Here is an 18,877-nt window from a genome sequence, read left to right on the forward strand (position 1 = left end):
TTGTTTGTTGACCTCTACAAGTGTCCTCCAGTCTGATAGGGTGCCCCACACTGGCCCCAAAGTCTGTCCTTTGCACTCCCCCAGGACCTCCCTGCTCTGCTCCCCCTGCTGCTCTGCCGCCTGCTTAGTGTTTTGCCTCAGTGTGGTGGGGTCAGACCAGGACAACCCCAACACTGAGTCTCCACTGTTGTCCCCGGTAGGGCCATGGGTCAGTGAGGGATGGCGTGTCTCATAGTGGGATCAGCCATATGGTCCACTGCATTGGCTGTTTTGAGCGGGGATATGTCCTCCAGGCTTGGTGGGCCAGGATGTGCTCCACTCTCTTCCTCCCCCTTCATTTGCTCCCATGTGCTCTGATCAGGTATGTCCCTCTCCCCAAGCTACAGCTTCAGTGCTGTCCTCTAAATTTTGGGGAGAAGGGTTGTCCACGTAGCTGGGATTGGGGCCGGGCCCTCAGACCCCTGCACTGGCTCCCCTCTCTATGCCGGCACGTTGCATTCTTATCCTGGAACACTGGATTTAAGTCTGGTCCCTCTTTCCCTGTGGAGATGTAAACAATACCCTTCCTTTGGTTGGGTTAGTGCCCTGTTCCCCTGCTATTTGTTATCGTTTGTTTTTTCCTTCCCTACTCCCCATTTTTAGTTGGCTACCATATGTACTCTTGGATTTGGTCTGCCCCCTGCCATACTACATGGACCTCATCCCAGGAATCTTTGTATACAGTAGCGTTTTCCCTGTGCCCCTTTTATGTTTTTTTTTTAACTTCTGGACTCTTGTTGTACTTGTCCTTTTGCACTTGGTCTACTTCACTTAGCACAATTTCCTCCAGTTCTTCCCATACGGCGATATGCTTCATGTGTTCATCACTGCTTTTTAGAGATGCATGGTACTCCATTTTTAATCCATTTGTCTGTTAATGAAAATTAAGGTTGTTTCCAACTCCTTGCAATTGTGAACTGTGCTGCGATGAACATTGGAGCACAGATATCTGGCCGTGGTTTGTTTCTTGCCTCTTCTGGGTATATGCCCAGTAGGGGGGATTGCTAGGTCGTAGGGTAGCTCCATTTCCATCTGTTTTAGAAATCGCTATATCGATTTTCATAGTGGTACATACCTACAGGTCCACCAGCAGTGGATGAAAGTTCCTATCTCACCACAGCCCCTCCAACACTTGTTGCTTTCTGATTTTTTGAATTGGGCTATCTTTGAAGGTGTTAGGTGGTATCTCAAAGTTTTAATTTGCATTTCTTGTATGGCTAATGATCAGGAACATTTTCCCATGTTTATTGGCCATTCCGATTTCTGCCTCTGTGAAACTTTGGTTCAGGTCCTTTGCCCACCTCCAGTGGGCAGTTAGTTTTTCTCTTATTGTAAGCTAGCAGAGTATTGTAGATTTTAGTAATAAGTCCTTTTTCTGCTGTGTCATTGCTAAAAATGTTTTCCCAGTCAGTGGTCTCTCATTACTCTCGGTGAATTCTTTCGAAGTACACAGGTGACATCTTCAGTATGTCCCACTTGTCTATTTGTGAATCCTCTATTTGTATCCTTATCTATTTCTGATAGCCTGTGCATTCCCTATGCCAATTTCTCAGGTTTGTCCCAATTCCCTCATTAATGGCCCTAATTGTTTGGGTTTTTACCTCAAGGTTTGTGATCCACCTTGAGTTTACACCTTGAGTTTATTCTTGTGCATGGGGTGAGGTAAGGGTCTTGCTTCATTTTTCTGCAGGTAGGTATCCATTTTTTCCAGCACCATTTATGAGGAGGGCATCTGCTTCCTATTTGATATTTTTGGGGTCCTTATCAAGGATCAGTTGCTTGTATGCGTATGTTTTTATTTCTGGGTCTTCAGCCCTTTTCCATTTCATCCCTTAAATCTTGTATTTCCCTTTGGTGCATTGCATTTATCTCCTCTATCATTTCACCCTTTTTCTGTATTGCTTCCCTCATATCCTGTATGACTCGAAACAGCATTCTGAAAATTATTTCTGTGGCAGGTCAATATCTGCTTCTATGCACATTGTTAGGTTCATGACTTCTGCCATTTTCTTCTGTTTTTCCTGCTTTTTCGTTGTGGCTGGTGCTGTTTACATGTTGTTTTAGAGGAACCTGGAGCCATTTTCCAGAGTTGAAGAGCACTGGGCTCTCTCTTAGGAGACTCATATGAGTGCTTCTATGAAATACCTGCCGGTAGCTGTACTTAGGGGTCGGGCTACCACTGTATCTTCCTGTGGTTTCACTCTTACCTTAGCCGACCAGTATTCTTTTATTTGGAATGTGAGTTGGATAGTCCTCTCGTGATGCTGGTTGGGTTGTTGTGTGCCCACGAGGGTGTCGTTTCACTGGCTGATCTCTATGTATGACGTAGTGGTTTGCCTCACGGTGCTTGAAGCACATTGGGTTTCCTGTGGTGTTCCCTCTGCAACTGGAGTGCCGAGGATGGCATGTGAGTGTATCCTCCTTGGTGTAGATCACCGTAGCTGGCTTGGGGAATTACCTTAGTCAGAGAGATCTCCTTGGAGGTTGGGTGGATGTTCACGCCTCTGCATGGAGCCACACTTGTGGTGGGCAGGAGTTCCCCCCAGTCACTTGTAGGGCCTCGGGGTTTATGCTGGAGTTCCCCCAACCGTTTGAAAGGGAGAACCCCCAGCCACTTGGTGTATGGGATATGACTGGAGTGATTTTCCCAACTGTGTGTAAAGCAAACAAATGCTGGCAGGAGCTCCCCCAGTTTGACCTTTAGAGTTGCCCTAGGTGGAGGGGAGTGGCCTGGAGGCTAATAGTGGCTTGTGAAAGGAAAGAAAGGGAGAGGAGAAGAAAAAGAGAAAGAAGAAAACAAAGACGAGCAAAAATGCCAAGCAAACTAACATCCACTCACACAAAAAATGTACAGACTAAATAAAAGTAAAAAGAAAACAAAAAAGGAAAACTGAACCCGCTATGACTGCTGCAGGAAAGAGAGAAGAGATAGAAGAAGAGGAGGAAAGAAGAAAAAGTGAAGGACAAAAGGAAAAGTGATGGAGAGGAAAAAAATAACTAGCTGAACCCTGTGCTGTGCTGTGGATAGCACTGTGTAGTGCCATGTGCAGCATTGTCACAGGGGGTAGGCTGTAGCCTTCCCCACTGGGTGGACAGAGTTTCCTTAGGCAGAGGGTAGGGGTCTGGAAACCAGCAGTGGCATGTGGAAGTAAAGAGAAGAGGAGAGAATTATAAAGGAGTGAGAAGAAAACAGAGAGAAGAAAAGGAAAAAAAACAACTGTGCTCACTAAGATAAGCTGATGGTAAAGAGTGAAGGAAAAAATAAAGAATAAAGAGATAGTTGATCCCTGATTGCCTGGATATGGGATCGGAGGGGTTTAAACCCTGCCCCAAGATGGCTGTTTGGTGTGCCCTTTTAATGCAGGGACCTAGTGGTGCGGGACAGAATTGCCTTAGTTGGCAAGATCACCTTAAAGGTCCGACGATGGAGGTTTCCTCAGGAGCACAGAGCCCTGTAGATGGCTGTCACAGCTACCTTCTGTGGTGTGCAGCACTCCCACAGAGGGCAGCCTGGAGTCCCCCCTCCTATTTGGGTTGATTTGCCCTAGGAGGAGGGTAGTGGCCTGGAAGCCAGCAGTGGTGTATGATAGGATAGAGAGGGATATAACAGGAAAAAGAAAAAAACCCAAACAAATCTAAGCCCATTGAGACCGACTGCGGTGAGAAAGAGCAGGGTGAGAGAATAAAGAAAGAATTAGAGTGCTAAGTAAGGAGATAACTGAGACTTGATCACCTGTCCATGAGGCTGGAGGAGTTCTAACTCTTCCTCAAGGTAGCGGGGTGGTTTACCTGATTGATGTAGGGTTCCACAGATGCAGGGTGGGATTACTCTCAAAGGCAAGATCGCACCAGCAGCCAGGTGCCAGTTCCCACCATGGTACTGAGCACTGGAGTTCACTGGTATATCTGCCTTGTGCTGTATGTAGCACCACAGCACGGGGGTGCAAGGTGTTCCCTCAGCCCCGTGTAGGGCCCCAAGACAGGCAGAACTTCCCCAGCTGTGTGTAGAATCACTTAGAGGGAATCTGAGCTTATTGTCCTATCCAGACTGCTGGTGCCCTACTAGATCAGAGGATTTTAAAAAATCTACCATTATCTGTTGGTCCAGTCGTGAGGATTTTGGACTTCAAATTCAGGTGTAACCCAAAATGAAAGCTCCATTTCACGATCTTCATCAGCAAGTGCTTCATGTCTACTTTCAGCAAGCAAGGTTGTGCTGTCTACAGGTTATCACAGGTTAATGATCCTCCAATCCTGATGCTGTTTTCTTCATATTACTGTGCTCAGATGATTTGCTCACCACACAGATTGAGTAAGTATGGTGAGAGGATACAACCCTGACACACACTATTCCTGATTTTAAACCATGTGGTAATCTCTTGTTCTGTTCACAAAACTGCATGTTGATCCATGTACAAGTCCCATATAAACACAATGAAATGTTCTGGAATCATTATTTTCAAGGATTACCCATAGTTTGTTATGGTCCACAATGTCATTATTCTCAGTATTTTCATTCTGGTGGTTCTGTTTCCACTGGTCTAGCTTGCCTTCCCTTTCTTGCTTTCTCATCTTTGTTTTTTTGTAAATGCTAAGCTGTAGTTTCAGAATAATATTTTAAGGAATACCTTGCTTATGATTATTTAGTCTATAGGTAGTTTCAGTTTTATGTTATCAGGTATCTTAGGTTGATAGTCTTAGAGGTTCCTTCTATCAGTTCAGTGATTGTTTTTTTTTAATATATGTGTTTGAGTTTTGTTCTCTATGTTACATTCTAACCAGGATGGAGATCTATTTTGTCCCAAATCAGACTGGTCAGTTGTGATAGTTTATTTAGTTCTTCTGCTCTCAGAAGAAGCAGTGGTTTGTTTGGGCTGTTAGTCTTATGGACTACTTTCTTTCTTAAGTCTTTTGTTTCCTTTATCCTCTTTCACTCTAGACAAATCATAATGATAATCACAGTCAGAATGGCAAGACTTCATCCCATGTATTTTGGACCAGTCCTGTAGAAGCACATTCTTAGTAAAGGAGAGAGGCAGTGAAAAGAGGAAGACCCTCAACAGGATGGATTGACATGGGTGCAACTATGGTCTCTAACATAACAATTGTGAGGATGGTGCAGGAATCAGGTGTTTTGTTCTGTTGTACAGAGGGTCAGTTTGAGTCCGACGTGATGGCACCTAATAACACTCCCCCACTCCCACTCCCACCCCCACCCCCACCCCCGTAGAAGTCTGCTTTTTCATGTCACATCAAAATTGGAGTTTTTCTATTTTCGAGGGAGTCAAATCATGTTATTTTCAATGCTCTTTGAGTTTGAGGAACAAAAATGTCTGAGGGGAAAATTAGGGATATAGGGTGAAAGGGGTATGATTTCCAAATGAAATTCTCATAGTACAGCCCTTAGTACTTTCTAAGAATGAACAGGTGCATTGTCATGATGGACAAAACGTCTTTGGTAAAACTTTCCTAGCCTTTTCCTCACTGATGGAATTTTCAGTTTTCTTAAAATTTCTTAGTATGCTCCTGATTGTCCTGTGGGTTTTTTGTGTGTTTGTTTTGAGAAAATCTTATAAAAAATAGTCTTTGGAATCCCTCTCAAAAGTTGGCATAACCATCTGAGCTGACCTCCTTGCCTTGAATTTAACTTTTCAATTGAAATGTCCTTTCTGTATCACATTGGGAAATACAAGTCTTATCCCTCGTTACAGTTCATTCCATAAAATTGTCTTCATTAGCTTTGGCCTTCCTTAGAAAGACTGATGGAAAGATTAGCTCTTTGAGCTAGCTGATCTTTGCGCAACACTTTTGGCACCCATCTAGCCAAAAACTTGCTGAGGCCAAGATATTGGCTTTAAATTAAAAATGCTTAGCCCTATATCAGTAGCTATCACATTTAATAGTAATTCTTTGGTTTTCTTCCACCTGTTCTTGAACTTCATTTACAATTTCCTCCTTTCTTGAGGTTGCTGGTCAACCCTCTCTGCTCATCTTCAACCTTCCTTGAAATGTTATATCTACAAACTCTTATGTGTGGCTACTCACTACTCACTGCCCTCGATGCCGACTCAACCACTCTATAGGACAAGGCAGCACTGCCCCTGTGTTTCTAAGAGTGTACCTCTGTAGGAGTAGAGTGACCTGCCTTTCATCCATGGAGCAACTGGTGGTTTCAAACAGCTGACCTGGCAGTTAGCTTCCCAATACTTAACCACTAGTATTCCTTATGTGTGGCAGCATTCCCATAAACTTGTTGCAAAGCTGTCATGATTTAGGAAGATGTTGGCTTGAATTTTATTAAAAAGTTTATTTTAGTGCTTACCTCAAAATCAATTTTTCCATGACATGAACCCCCCCCCCCGCCCCCCGCTTTCAAAGGCATTCTAACAAGACAGGGACAAGTGTATTGTTGAGAGAACTCATGTACAGCCACCCACTGATTGCAGAGACTTTTATGCATGCTTTGGTTGGAATAAATCCACACATGTATGACGTCAAGTGCTTTTGACTTACTCTCATGTTGAATTTGTTGGAGGTTCTAGTTGTCTAAATTACCTACTGTCATGCATAATTAGCTGTTTTTAATAGGCTATTTATGCAATTTAATTTTTTATGTGGGTCTTAACAAATTGTGGATAACACTGTAAAGAATGGGAATTCCTGAAGGTTTAATTATGCTCATGCAGAAACTGTACATAAACCAAGACACAGTTGTTAGAACTGCATGGGTTCAAATTAGGAAAGAGGCTTCATCCTTTAGTCATACTTGTTCAGAGTGTATGCTGAATAAATGATTTGAGAAGCTGCACTCTATGAAGAACTGCATCAGGATGGAAGGAAGAGTAACAACTTGCGACATATGGATGGCACGACCTGGCTTGCAGAGATCGGAGGATTTGAAGCACTTCCTGTTGAAAACCAAAGCCTTTGATTTGGGTTACTCTTCAACATAAAAACTTTATAACTGAGCTATGAAGCAACATCATAACATTTGAGAAAAGGTTAATGTCAATTATTCAATTTTTTTTTACATTTTTACATAGAGTCATCCACAATGCCCATAGAAGCAATTGGAACTAAACAACATACTACTTTGGACAATTTTGCAAAATACCTTTTTAAAATGTTAAAAGAGCAAAGATATCACTTGGAAGGCTAATGGATGCTTAACTCGGGCCATGGCATTTTCAGTTGTCTCATATGCACGCACAAGCTGGACAGTGAATAAGACAGACTGAAGACTTGTTTGAATTATGGTACTGGCGAAGGACAGTAAACAAAGCATGGACTGTAAGAACGGTCAAGTCTGTCTTGAAGAGTATAACCAAAATGCTCCTTAGAAGCAAGAGAAGAAGGACATAGTCTTACATATTTTGGATGTAGACTAAGGAACGACCAGACCCTGGAACAGGACATTAGAGTCATAAAAAGTTGGGGGGGGGGGCTTTCAAGGAGATGGAGGGATTCAGTGGCTGCAAGAATGAACTCACAGGAATGAGTGTGTGGATGGAGCACTGAGTAGTAGTTTGTGCTGTTACTTACAGGGGTGCTGAGTCAGAGCCTACCTAATAGCAACTCTTAACAGCAGCAGGTTGTTACTGGTTTATGTTCCAGAAATTTTAGTTTTAGAGTTTGTTTTTGTGAGGTATGAATTGGGTTTTTTTTGCAAATAGATGACTAGTTTTGCCTGTATCATTTGTTAAAGAAACAATTTCTTCTCCATTGAATGACCTTAGATCCTTTGTCAAAGACTAGCTGCCAATAGATGGGTGGATTTATTTTTATGTTCTCAATTATTTTCCTTTGGGCTATATGTTTCTTGTTGAACCAGTATCAAGCTATTTTGATTATTGTAGCTGCAGAGTACATTTTTTTAACTATTACTTGCTGTGATATTTTTTTGTTTTATTTTTCAAAACCATTTTGTTGGGAGCCAATACAGATATATCATTCCATAGTTCAGTCACATCATGCAGTATTGTACAATTTCTACCACAGTCAGTTTGAAAACATTCTCTTCCTTCCTGAACTCCTTGATATCAGCTCTCCTTTCCCTCCACCCTCCACCCGAAAGCCTTATTCTACTTGCCGTCTCTATAGGTTCATCAACCCTGGGTTTCATATACAGAAAACCAGAAAAACATATAACAAAAAACATAGAGCAAGAGCGTTATCCCCAATGACAAAATGCATCTGAGATAAATTCAATATGAAAAAACAAGAACATAAAATGTTGAAAACCTGATCTGCCCAACATGCATCAGAGAGAGGATCGATTTACAAGGTTAATCACTGTTTACAGAGCAAGAGGCAAGGAGAAAAATGAGTGAGAAACCTTGGAACTGAACAATGTTTGGATGAAGTATAAGTCCTAAAGATCTTTAATTCTTTAGTGTTCAATAAAATAAGCCTTGTGCATATTAGTCAATGCTTATGGAGCATATTTTCTAGGTGCTAGGCTTAAAGCAGTGAGCAAACACAAATTTTGAACAAAGGGATTATCTGACTTCAGCTTATCAAAAGATAAGTGCTTCATGGAAGCTAGCTAGAATGAGTAGAAGAGTGGAAGCCGAGAAACTAGTTAAGAAAGATCTGGGCCATAATATAAACCAGAGATGAAGGCTTAGACTAGAGTGGTAGTGGTGAAGATAATGAGAAGTGATCAGATTCAAGTTATTATTTTGACAGAGCAGCCAAAAGAATATTCTAATAGGATGGACGTGGCTACGGACGAAAAGAAACAGTCAGGAGTTGAGGCTCTGGACTAAGAGTAGAATACAGTTTTGGTTGTAAGTATGAGAAGCCCTTTAGATATTGAGGTGGAGCTGTCTGCCATGAAAGGAAAAGGTTTCCCTGGAAGTAAGTGAAAAGTTATAGCACAGGAATTATACTTCAAGCCATTGGATTGAGACTGCAAAAAGGTCAAAGTAGAAACCCGGTGAGGTGCTCTAAGAAGTTAAAAGGATAAGGGTCTAAGCTCCTGAAATAGAACCAGTAAACGAGTAGTTAGTGTTGTGTTTCAAACTATTCATGCATGTTATGTACTAGGGAATAACTGACTTGTGTATGATGCTGACTGATGGAGAAAAGATGAACTTGAGCATTGACATTTCATTTAGTAGCATGGACGCCATAGTGATTCTAACAAGAGAAGTAAATTTTAAAACAACCAAACTCAATTGCCAGCAAGTCAACTTTGACTCATATTGGCCCCATAAAACAAAGTATAACTACCCCTTGTGAGTTTCCGAGACACTAACTCTTTAAGGGAGAATAAAGCCTTGCCTTTCTCCCTTAGAGCAGCTGGTGGTTTTGAACTGCTGATCTTGTGGTTAGTCGCCACTGTGTAACCACCACAAGAGCCATAAATGTCTAATGAAATAGGAGTTCAACTAAGATGGGAAAAGAGGAAACAAAATATAGTCTTTACTTCAAGGGAGACAAAATAGTACAGGATTTAAAATTTTAATTTGGGAATATACATGCTAAGAGATGGACCAGAAAAGGGGAAATTGTGCTGTGCTAAGTGACATACACATTAGGCTCTATATATACACCAAATATTTACATTAGGATATATTTACTGTAAATCCTTTTTAAAAAGCTATAAATTTCTTGGATCACTTACTATATCATTCATGTCATTTAGTGAACACTTACATTAAGCAGTAAGAAACCCTTGTGGGATAGTGAGTATTGGGCGACTTACAAGGCTAGCAGTTCAAAACCACTAGCTGTCTGTGGGAGACAAATGAGACTTTCTACAACCCTAATGATTTATGGGCTCAGAAACCCACTGCGGCAATTCTACCCTGTCCTATGGGGTTGCTATGAGTCAGGATGGACTAGATGACTGGGTGAGTTTGTTTTTTAAAAGGATTCTATATCCTAGTTGGCTAAGAGAGCACACAACATTTAGTTCAAATTAAACACAATTAGCTTTCTAAAAATCTCTACATCTCAGCTATTGACACTAAAGTTACTAAAGGATTTGGTTAACCAACTCCAAACTCACTGCCGCTTCGTGGATTCCAAATCATGCATAATATGGGAGTGGGGTTCCCTGTCCTTTCAGCCTAAGCTAAGAATCAATTATTTATAGACCTTGCCAAGAAAGAATTTGGAACCAATCTGCCCACCCCCTATCCAGCCCCAAGGGTTAGCAGAAATAGCTTTTCTACATTTTTCCCATATGCTAACTTTATATATATACCACCAACTTCCTTTTTGAAGTTGTATAGTGAAATGATTGTAACAAAGCCGAAAGACATTATGGCAGAGGATATGTTTAAGAGTCTATGTGTACACCTTGTGGGGGAGTGCTGGGAGTAAAGGCACTTGCAATATGGGATGATTTATGCGCGGCTGATATAAGATCTCTGCATCTGTACAGCCTACCTATTCCCGGCAACTCCAACCATGAGCTAGGCAGCAAGATCTGAGTCCAGATTTGTCCATCCCACCTCTTTCCCCCAATTAAAAAGCAATCTCCCACTTTTCAGCGTTTTCCCAGACTAGCGAACAGCTTCCACAACTTGGGGACACTGTGGAGGAGCTTCTGGCATGGGGCGTTCTGCGGCAACGAAATGCAGCATAAACGTTGGTATCCCGAGGCTGGCCCGCGTCGTCTCAGCACACGGAACCGTAACGCTCTCACGACCGTTTCATCGGAGGAACTGCTTGTACTCACGTAAGACCAGTTAGTAGCTCGGCTTCCTACTTGGCGTGGCCTCGCGGCTAGTTCGGCCGGCCTCCGTTTGGTCCGCTGCTGACAGCCCTGACGTAATCACCTGCTCAAAGTAACATACTAGTTTCTTTCCTTTAGAGCCCGAGCTCACTTTAGTGTGATCTAAGCGGTTAAGAAGCATTTCAAACGTCATCACCCGCATTTCTGTACCTCAAAAAGCGTTACCCTCTCTAGCCTGCGTTCCAGAAACTGCCGCCGCCTCGGCAACCGAAGCGAGACCACGTGACGAACGGCACGTCGGCGCGCCGCTCGCGCGGCCTGCCGGTCGCCTCCAGCGGTCGGAAGCGCTGGTCGGAGGTGCCGCACCTCCGTGGCGCTTGCGCAACGGCGAGCGGGTAGTTCCGGTTCCGGTGTGACCCTCTCCGTTGCTGGCTACAGTTGTCGCGGCGTTGGGTCGCTAGGAACAGAGCCGAGATGCTGCGCAATCTACAAGTGAGTTTCCCCCGTTGCGTTCGCGCAGGGGCGTAGGGAAAAGGGTGGAGGCGTTCTAGGATCGTTAACAGAAACGCCTGGAAGTAAGTGGGTGGGAAGCGTCTAATAAGCTGACCTTGAGCTGCGTCCTTTCCCCTGACCTTACGTTCCCTTGCATCCATTCTTTCCGCAGGCCTGCTTGGGGAGGGAGAGGGAGAGGAGACACTGATAAAGGGTCTGCAGGACGTGGGCGTCTTTGTCTCCACCTCTGGATAGTTTGATGGGTCATTGTTAAGATTTATCACCTCTGATCCGGAAAAAAAACGAGCTCCTAGTGAGGAATTTCTGACACCCGGAAGCACCCGACAGAAGGGTGCTTCCTTCCTGCTAAAAGACTAAGAGTAAATGGTTCTGCTGTACGCGAGTGTCAGAATGCAGTTTAAAAAGCTGCTTGTGTTTTAGAAGTAGTTATGGCTGAAAGGTCGTGATGCTACCAGGAGGTTTGCTGTCTCTGCCCTTCACCTTTCTACAGACTTTGAACAAGCGCAATAATTTTACAAATTCAAAAAGAATAAATAACAGTGACCCTTTTGGGAGGGGGTGTAATTATTCAATAGCATTTTATGTAGGATCAAAATCTATTTGTTTTAGAACATGGCGTGCATATTTGTTTCTTTTAATTCAACTGGATGCAGAACTTAAAAAAAAATTATACCCTATTTAAGAATTTCGGAAAATGTAATTCAAGCACTGTAAGTAGGAATTATACCAGTATCGTTTGTTTTCATTCAGTAGATTATTAAGTTTATTTTGGTTGTCCGCATTTTTTCTTTATTCAGCATCCATGTGTTTTCCATAAGGATTATAATATGCTACTGGTTCAATTGAGGATCAAGATTTTTTGTTGTTCAGAACCTGCATGAATTGCTTCTTGAATGCGGACTTTGGAGACAATAGATGTAGTATGAAGAGTAGTGAGTGGATCACAATTGGAAAACCTAGATGCTGGTCTACAACTCAATATGACAAACTAGATGTGCTCTAAATGTCAAATTCTCTCTTCTATTTATATTGGGCCAAGCATTGGATCCCTAAACAAAAGGTTGACAGATTGGTGTTTGACATGAGCCAGCTGAGACAATCAGCTTCTATAAAATATTACGTCCTCAAAGTCTGTGGAGCAGTCCCCTGTTCTTGAGGGTCTTTCTGAGTTGGAGTCAAAGCTACAGTAGAGGGTTTCTTGTTTGTTTTGGTTTATAGTATGAGAGACTGAAATGACGGGTTTTGTAGTTTTCTTTAGGTCCTGCATTTGTTTAATATGTCTGCACTTTGCATTTCAGGCTCTGCGTCAAATTGCCCAAAGGACCATAAGTACTGCTTCACGCAGACAGTTTGAAAATAAAGTTTCAGAGAAACAGAAGCTATTTCAGGTATTGAAATACTTGATAGAAAATTGTTACTTGTAATAATCTGATTACTAAGAGGTGAAATGGGAGGTAAATTTGGAGGTATTTACTTGTTAGTGATCATGTTGTTCTAGCCAAAGAACGAGGAACTGTCAGCTGATAGCTACCTGGGCATTTGCTGTACCCAAGAGGACTTTGGTAAAGTAGAAAGAAATAAGATGGGAAATGGCATTGGTGAAGGACACCTTCTTTGGCAGAGTTGCATTGAGTTGAAGTTTAGGAGTAGATGAATAGACCATAGAAAAAATCCAGAAGCAGAACAGAAATATTTGAGGGTAAATAGGAGAGTATAGCTACTAGGGTTTCAGTTTATATGTGCATGGGTTTATTCCACACAGAACATGTTTAACTATGTCTGTGATCAGTGGATGGTTGCAAACAAGTGTTCTTTATAATACACTTGTTAGATTGCCGTAAAAAAAAAAAGTTCCATCAAAAGTGGCTTCTGTGTAGACCTGCTGGACCAGTTCAAATCCGGACACCAGAGGTCAGCTTAGAAGGCTACAGTGATTGTTTTGGGGACTCCAAAGGTATAATCTTAGTAAGTTTTTGCTCGTAAGAGAGAAGAAAATCATGGGCTTATTGTAAAGAGATTGCAAGAATATTGAAAACCACATTGGTGAGAACAGCCGGGGAAGCTGATCCAAGGACTGATTTCCATCTTATCGGTGCTCCTGGACATCCTGCAGGTCACAGGATTGTCCTATTCGATGTACCTACATCCTGCAGGTCACAGGACTGTCCTATTCGATGCACCTGAACATCCTGCAGGCCACAGGATTGTCTTATTCGATGTACCGACATCCTGCAGGTCACAGGACTGTCCTATTCGATGCACCTGAACATCCTGCAGGCCACAGGATTGTCTTATTCGATGCACCTGGACATCCTGCAGGTCACAGGATTGTCCTATGAGAATTTCGTAAGGAACCCCTTAGGAGCTTACTTACGCTACGTGATCTTTCAGATTTCTTTTTGTTAAAATTCAAAGAACATTGAAAAGGAGCATAAGTGGACTCCCTTGTGGATACAAAGCTGCCGTTTTGACCTGGTGTAGATAGAAGAGCGCAGTATCTTCGGGGAAGGACTAGAGAGAGGGAAACACTGCCTTCTCAGAAATTTGGGAGTTTCTTAGGAGATATGTCAGGAGACTAACTTTTTTTGCATTTTGTCATTTTTGTTTCATAGAGGTTTATGGGTTTTTTTGTAACAAAAGCTTCATATGAAGAAACTTAATGTATGTTAAAGGTGTTATTTCTTATCAAGGGAAAGGCTAAAATAATTTGGCTCACTCAAAAAAGTAAAGTTATATCTCTTCTTTATGTATATTAAGAAATAAGATGCAGATACAAATGCCCTGCCTCCCCACCAAAATTAGAAGAAACTAGGAGAATATTTCTTAAAATCTTCTGAGTGGTAAAGTTTTCCTAAGGAAGTCTTCACTAAGTGTAAAAGCTGAAAAAGGGGCTTGCAGTTGCAAGGCTTGTTGAAACAAAAGTGAAAATCAAGAAAAGAGACAAACTGAGAGCACATATTTTCAAAATATAACAAAAGATTCAAGTCCTTAGTATACGAACAGTTCCTAACAATCAAAAATGAATGCAAAATAATATAACAGGTTACTATTCTTTTTCCCTATATGAATGGCAAAAATTTAAGAAGAGTTAAAATAGGTTCTGTTCACCAGATAGGGGAGATAGATAAATTTTAATGTGTGTGTGTGTGTGTGTTAGTTATTTTTATGGTACTTAAATGGTGATGTAGAGGGTTACAGAAGTTTTGAAGGGTATTTGAAATAATAAATCACATACCCTACCAACTAGGAATTCTTGTTGAAGAATCTTTCCTACAGAAATAATAGCATAACCAGAACCCAACTTGCTGCCATCAAGTCAGTTCCAGTTCATAGCGACCCTATATAATGTCTAAGGCTGTAAACTGTGCAGGAGCAGACAGCCCTATAGCTAGAGGGCGTGGACGATGGGCCTTATGGATAGCAGTCTAGTCTTTACTGACAGCGCCACCAGGGGTCCTGAGTATAACCACCTTAATAATCTAGTAATAGAGGAGTGGCCAATTCTGTGATATATTTGCACAGTGGTGTTACTTAAAAGCTAAAGGATTAGGGAGATTTAATGGACTCACAGTGAATGGTTTGTAGAGAGGCCTGGTGATGCAGTGGTTAAGTGCTCAGCTGCTAACTGAAAAGTCAGAGGTGCGAGGGCATCGAGGATTCCATGGTTGGGGGATGTGGCGATTTGCGCCTGTAAAGATTGCAGCCTTGAAAAACCCTGTGGGTCAGTTGTCTGTCACATGGGTTTGGTGTAAGTTGGAATCAGCTTGCACACGCGCAACAGAATGGGTTTTAGTAATAAACAAATGAGGTAACAAATCTGTCTTGAAGGAAACAAAACAGAATGCCCCTTACACAAACTGAGGACAGGGATATTTTGTCTTGCATACTTTGGATATTTTATCAGGACAGACCAATCCCAGGGGCAGGACATTGTGCTTGGTAGAGGGTCAGTATTTTTATTTTTATTTTTTTAAAAAAGGAAGACTCAGCGAAGGAGATGGACAGCAGTGGCTGCAACATTGGGTTGTGAGGATTGGGGCAGAGCTAGGGAAGCAGTCCCACTGAGTCAGCGCCTGCTTGACAGCAACTAGCAAACGTACTGAGGGACAGTAATGTGTGACAGACCATTACATACTGTAATCTCTGTCGGCTTACAAAGCTTAAGCTCAAACTGGGAGGTGAGTCTAGATACACATTAAAAAATACAGGACATATGCCATGCTGTTAGTACTGGTATTTTAGGATAGACCGATGTGGCGGAGCACTTTAACTTTATTATGTGGTGAGAATGTGAGTGTTTTTGTTCGATTGTGATTTATAGTGTTTATCAACTAAAATTACAAGTTATTTTTTTAAAAATTGAGTCACATATACTACATGCAAAGCGTCTATTTATCAGATCTACTAAATCTAAGTTATGCCACGTGCTGGACTAGGTCCTCTGGGTGTGATTTAGGTTTATAAACTATAAAAGCACCTTTCCTCCCCCTTTTTAGGGAGGCAGGTGATTCTTCCGTACGTCTAATTAAGTTTAAAGTGTGATGACAATTCTTTGAGTTGGTGAATTCAATGCAAATATTTTCACAGATTTGAGGTTTATGTGTTCCTTCCAAAGAGTATCTAAAAAAGAAAAGGAGTATTCATTGCCTCTCACATAAACGATAATGGTAAAAAGAGCGCTGAGTTTTAGGAGTTCTTCTTTTCCTAGTAGTAGAAGAGAGTCAGGAAAGTGCTAAGCCTTTTTAATTTCCGTATTTAAGATACTTTCACTCTGAGGCTGTGGGGGCCATGTCATTTCAGGAAAAGTGGGTTAACCTATTGAAATTTAGCTTTTCAGGACATGTGTTCACAGCTATTACTGTTTTATATTTTGACCTAGGAGAACAATGGGATTCCAGTGCATCTAAAGGGTGGAGCAGCTGATGCCCTACTGTATAGAGCAACCATGGTTCTTACAGTCGGAGGTAAGGCATTTGGAATATTTTCAGGTTTCTAGAAAAGTAATAGTAATAATAGACAAGCCATGTCTTCACTGCTTTACCGTGACCTTATTTTAACCCAGGGAGCCTGTCTCCAGGATCTGAGGTCTTACTGTCCCTTGAGAAGGGAATTGATGCACATTGTATAGCAGCATCATATTTAGGAAAGTATACCACTGAAGCGTGATGGTTGTCTTCTGATCGGGGTGATGTGCTCAGTGTGCCCTGGGTGGCCCTGGCGAGACTTTTTCAGCCAGCCACATCTGGTATAAGGCTGCTCTGCTTCATTTCTTAGAGCAGAGACTTTTAAGGCTTTTGACGGATGCACAATAAAAAACACATTTAGTATCCAAATTGTACATGTTCATATTTAGGACTGAAACAAAACTCACACAAAGCAGTACTTAACTGAACTTTGATGTTTTCTATTTCATTTTTTAAAAAATGGATCTCAAACCACAAAATGATTTCATGACCTGCTAATGGGCTGCTACCTACACTTTGAAAAATCCAGTGACATCCGTTGTGGAGCCATTTTAAGTCCTTAGTGATTTCCCTGGTGGTGGTGTGGGTTGCCTACTGCAAAGGCTGTTAAGTGCAAGTCAGCAGTTCAAAATCATCAGCTGCTCTGCATTGGAAAGACACTGTCCCCTCCCATGAAGATTTACGTTTCGGAAACCCACGAAACAGTTCTGCTCTGTCTTAAAGAGTGGCTAGGAGTCAGTCAACTCGATGGCAGTGGGAATGTGAACTGGAACTTGTACTGGGAATAAGTCACCAGTTTGTCTCTTCATAGAGTACCGGATATACTCGAGTATAAGCCGACCCAAATATCAGCCGAGGCACTTAATTTTACCACATAAGCGGCATAAAAAATGTGCTGAAAAAACCTGGCTTATACTCGAGTATATACGGTATATATTTTTGCTTAGTGAGAATAGTCTGTAAATAAGTACATCAACTGCAGGTAAGTGGTATTGTTCAGATTACATAAATAGGAGGAGACCCCTGTGGAAGTACCTTTTCTGGAAGGTTTGGATAGGCAAGATCAGGCCAGGCCAGGGTGAAGTCAAGAAAAGTAAGCAGCAGTCAGGGGAAAGGTTTTGTAAGCAAAGAATTAGATGGATTTCATTCTAAATGCCATGGGGAAGAGGGAGTGATATAAACTAGCTTGCATCTTAAATTACTATTCCTTGAGGATGTGCTGAAAAGATGTAATTGATAGACTTTGCCACTATAAGTCTTTTGCCAGCAATTCTAAAATTGGTGTAGGCTAGAAGAGTTACTGGTATGATTAGGGGAACACTGTCAACATTCATACGAGAAGGGAACCGTTTCTCAAGTTCGTAAGTGACTGTATCAAATCACATCCTCCTGTCAGGTGCTAATCCTTTGCAGTCATTACTGTGTGTTCATCCTATTGGGTGGACTGCACACATGACCTTTGCATGAAGTTCATGATGTATCTTCATCCTGAAGACGAGCAATCGTGTATTGCCCAAGACAACATTGCATCTAAGTGAAAAGCTGGGAGTGGAATCGTTGGTGCGAAATTCCTGATTATTCTAAGATGCCTTCCTTGATTTGAATTACCGTTTTTGAGCAGGAAGACAGAGAGTAGCATTTTAATGTGCTTAATAAATGCTATATAAATTTTTGGCCAGTGTGACTATATTTTAGGACTCTGGTCTTAAAAACAATTCCAGCAATTAGCTATTCTTGCATTAAATGTGTCACTTCTTATTTTACATTGATAGTGCACTTTGGGGAAAGCTTACATAGTTTTATGTCTCTTGACTCATTCTTAGCCCAGGTTAGTGTGAATATCAGTTGATAAATATATTGTGACATAGCTAATAACATTTTAACATTAACTAATATAACTAGAGTAAATGTGTTTTATTTAAACATTGCAAGCACCTATCAAAATGCTTTCTTGTATTCCCAGTAAAGTAGCCTTAATGCCTACTTTAACTTTACTGTAATCATTTTAATCTGCTGGAATAGTAGCTTGTAAATGTAAAGTTCAGTTTCTTAGAAGTTTTGTTTTATTTTTTAGGAACAGCATATGCCATATATCAGCTGGCTATGGCTTCATTTCCCAAGAAGCAGGATTGACTCAGTTTACCCTTCCAGCAGTTGGTTCTGTTTAACCCAGTGCTCTATGGACCAGTGAATGAATGAATAACAACTCTTCTTTGGGGATCAATATTTATTGACTTGTACTAACTGCCACCAATAAAGCGGTCTTTACCATGCGTAGTTTTATTTGATCATTTTAGGATGAACTTCGTCATTAATTTCAGCTTTTGCATCAGTCTTGTAAATCTTAGGTCAGAACCAAAAAAAGATTCGTTTGTTCTGAAGTGTGTACGTACCCTTATTGTGTTGTGATTTTAGCTTGAATGTACTTTTAGCATCTTATTATACAGTGGATTATCTTTAGTTTCATTTGAGCTTGGGACTCGATATACTTTTTTTTGTTTCTCCCTTAATGTTGAGTAACCTGGGATATACTTGAAACCTGGTGGAGAAAGGTGGGAGCTAGTTAGGTTGGGCTCATAGGGTATACATTTTTTATTGTTGTTAGCCCTGTGCGGTTATATATAATAACAGTTGCATTCCATAATTTAGGATTAGGCTTTATGAAGAAGAGCAG

At 41.4% G+C, this 18,877-nt stretch overlaps 1 protein-coding gene across 1 annotated transcript; it reads left to right on the plus strand.

The window, feature by feature from the left end:
* The first annotated feature begins 11,115 nt into the window (after window positions 1-11,115).
* Window positions 11,116-18,476, plus strand: LOC101652550 (cytochrome c oxidase subunit 7A2, mitochondrial). Its single transcript, XM_004696303.2, has 4 exons — window positions 11,116-11,218; window positions 12,538-12,627; window positions 16,119-16,203; window positions 18,278-18,476. The coding sequence occupies exons 1-4, from the start codon at window positions 11,201-11,203 to the stop codon at window positions 18,334-18,336; spliced, it is 252 nt and encodes an 83-aa protein (XP_004696360.1). The 5' UTR covers window positions 11,116-11,200; the 3' UTR covers window positions 18,337-18,476.
* The last annotated feature ends 401 nt before the right edge of the window (window positions 18,477-18,877 follow it).

This window comes from Echinops telfairi, unplaced genomic scaffold, assembly GCF_000313985.2.
Source record: "Echinops telfairi isolate 266 unplaced genomic scaffold, ASM31398v2 ScPeMD7_3533;HRSCAF=4204_0, whole genome shotgun sequence".
In the NCBI taxonomy this organism is placed as follows: Eukaryota; Metazoa; Chordata; class Mammalia; order Afrosoricida; family Tenrecidae; genus Echinops; species Echinops telfairi.

Coding starts and splice junctions, on each gene's coding strand:
- LOC101652550 (XM_004696303.2), top strand. Junction 12,628..16,118: donor AGAAACAGAAGCTATTTCAG/GTATTGAAATAC, acceptor ATTTTGACCTAG/GAGAACAATGGGATTCCAGT. Junction 16,204..18,277: donor CATGGTTCTTACAGTCGGAG/GTAAGGCATTTG, acceptor TTTATTTTTTAG/GAACAGCATATGCCATATAT.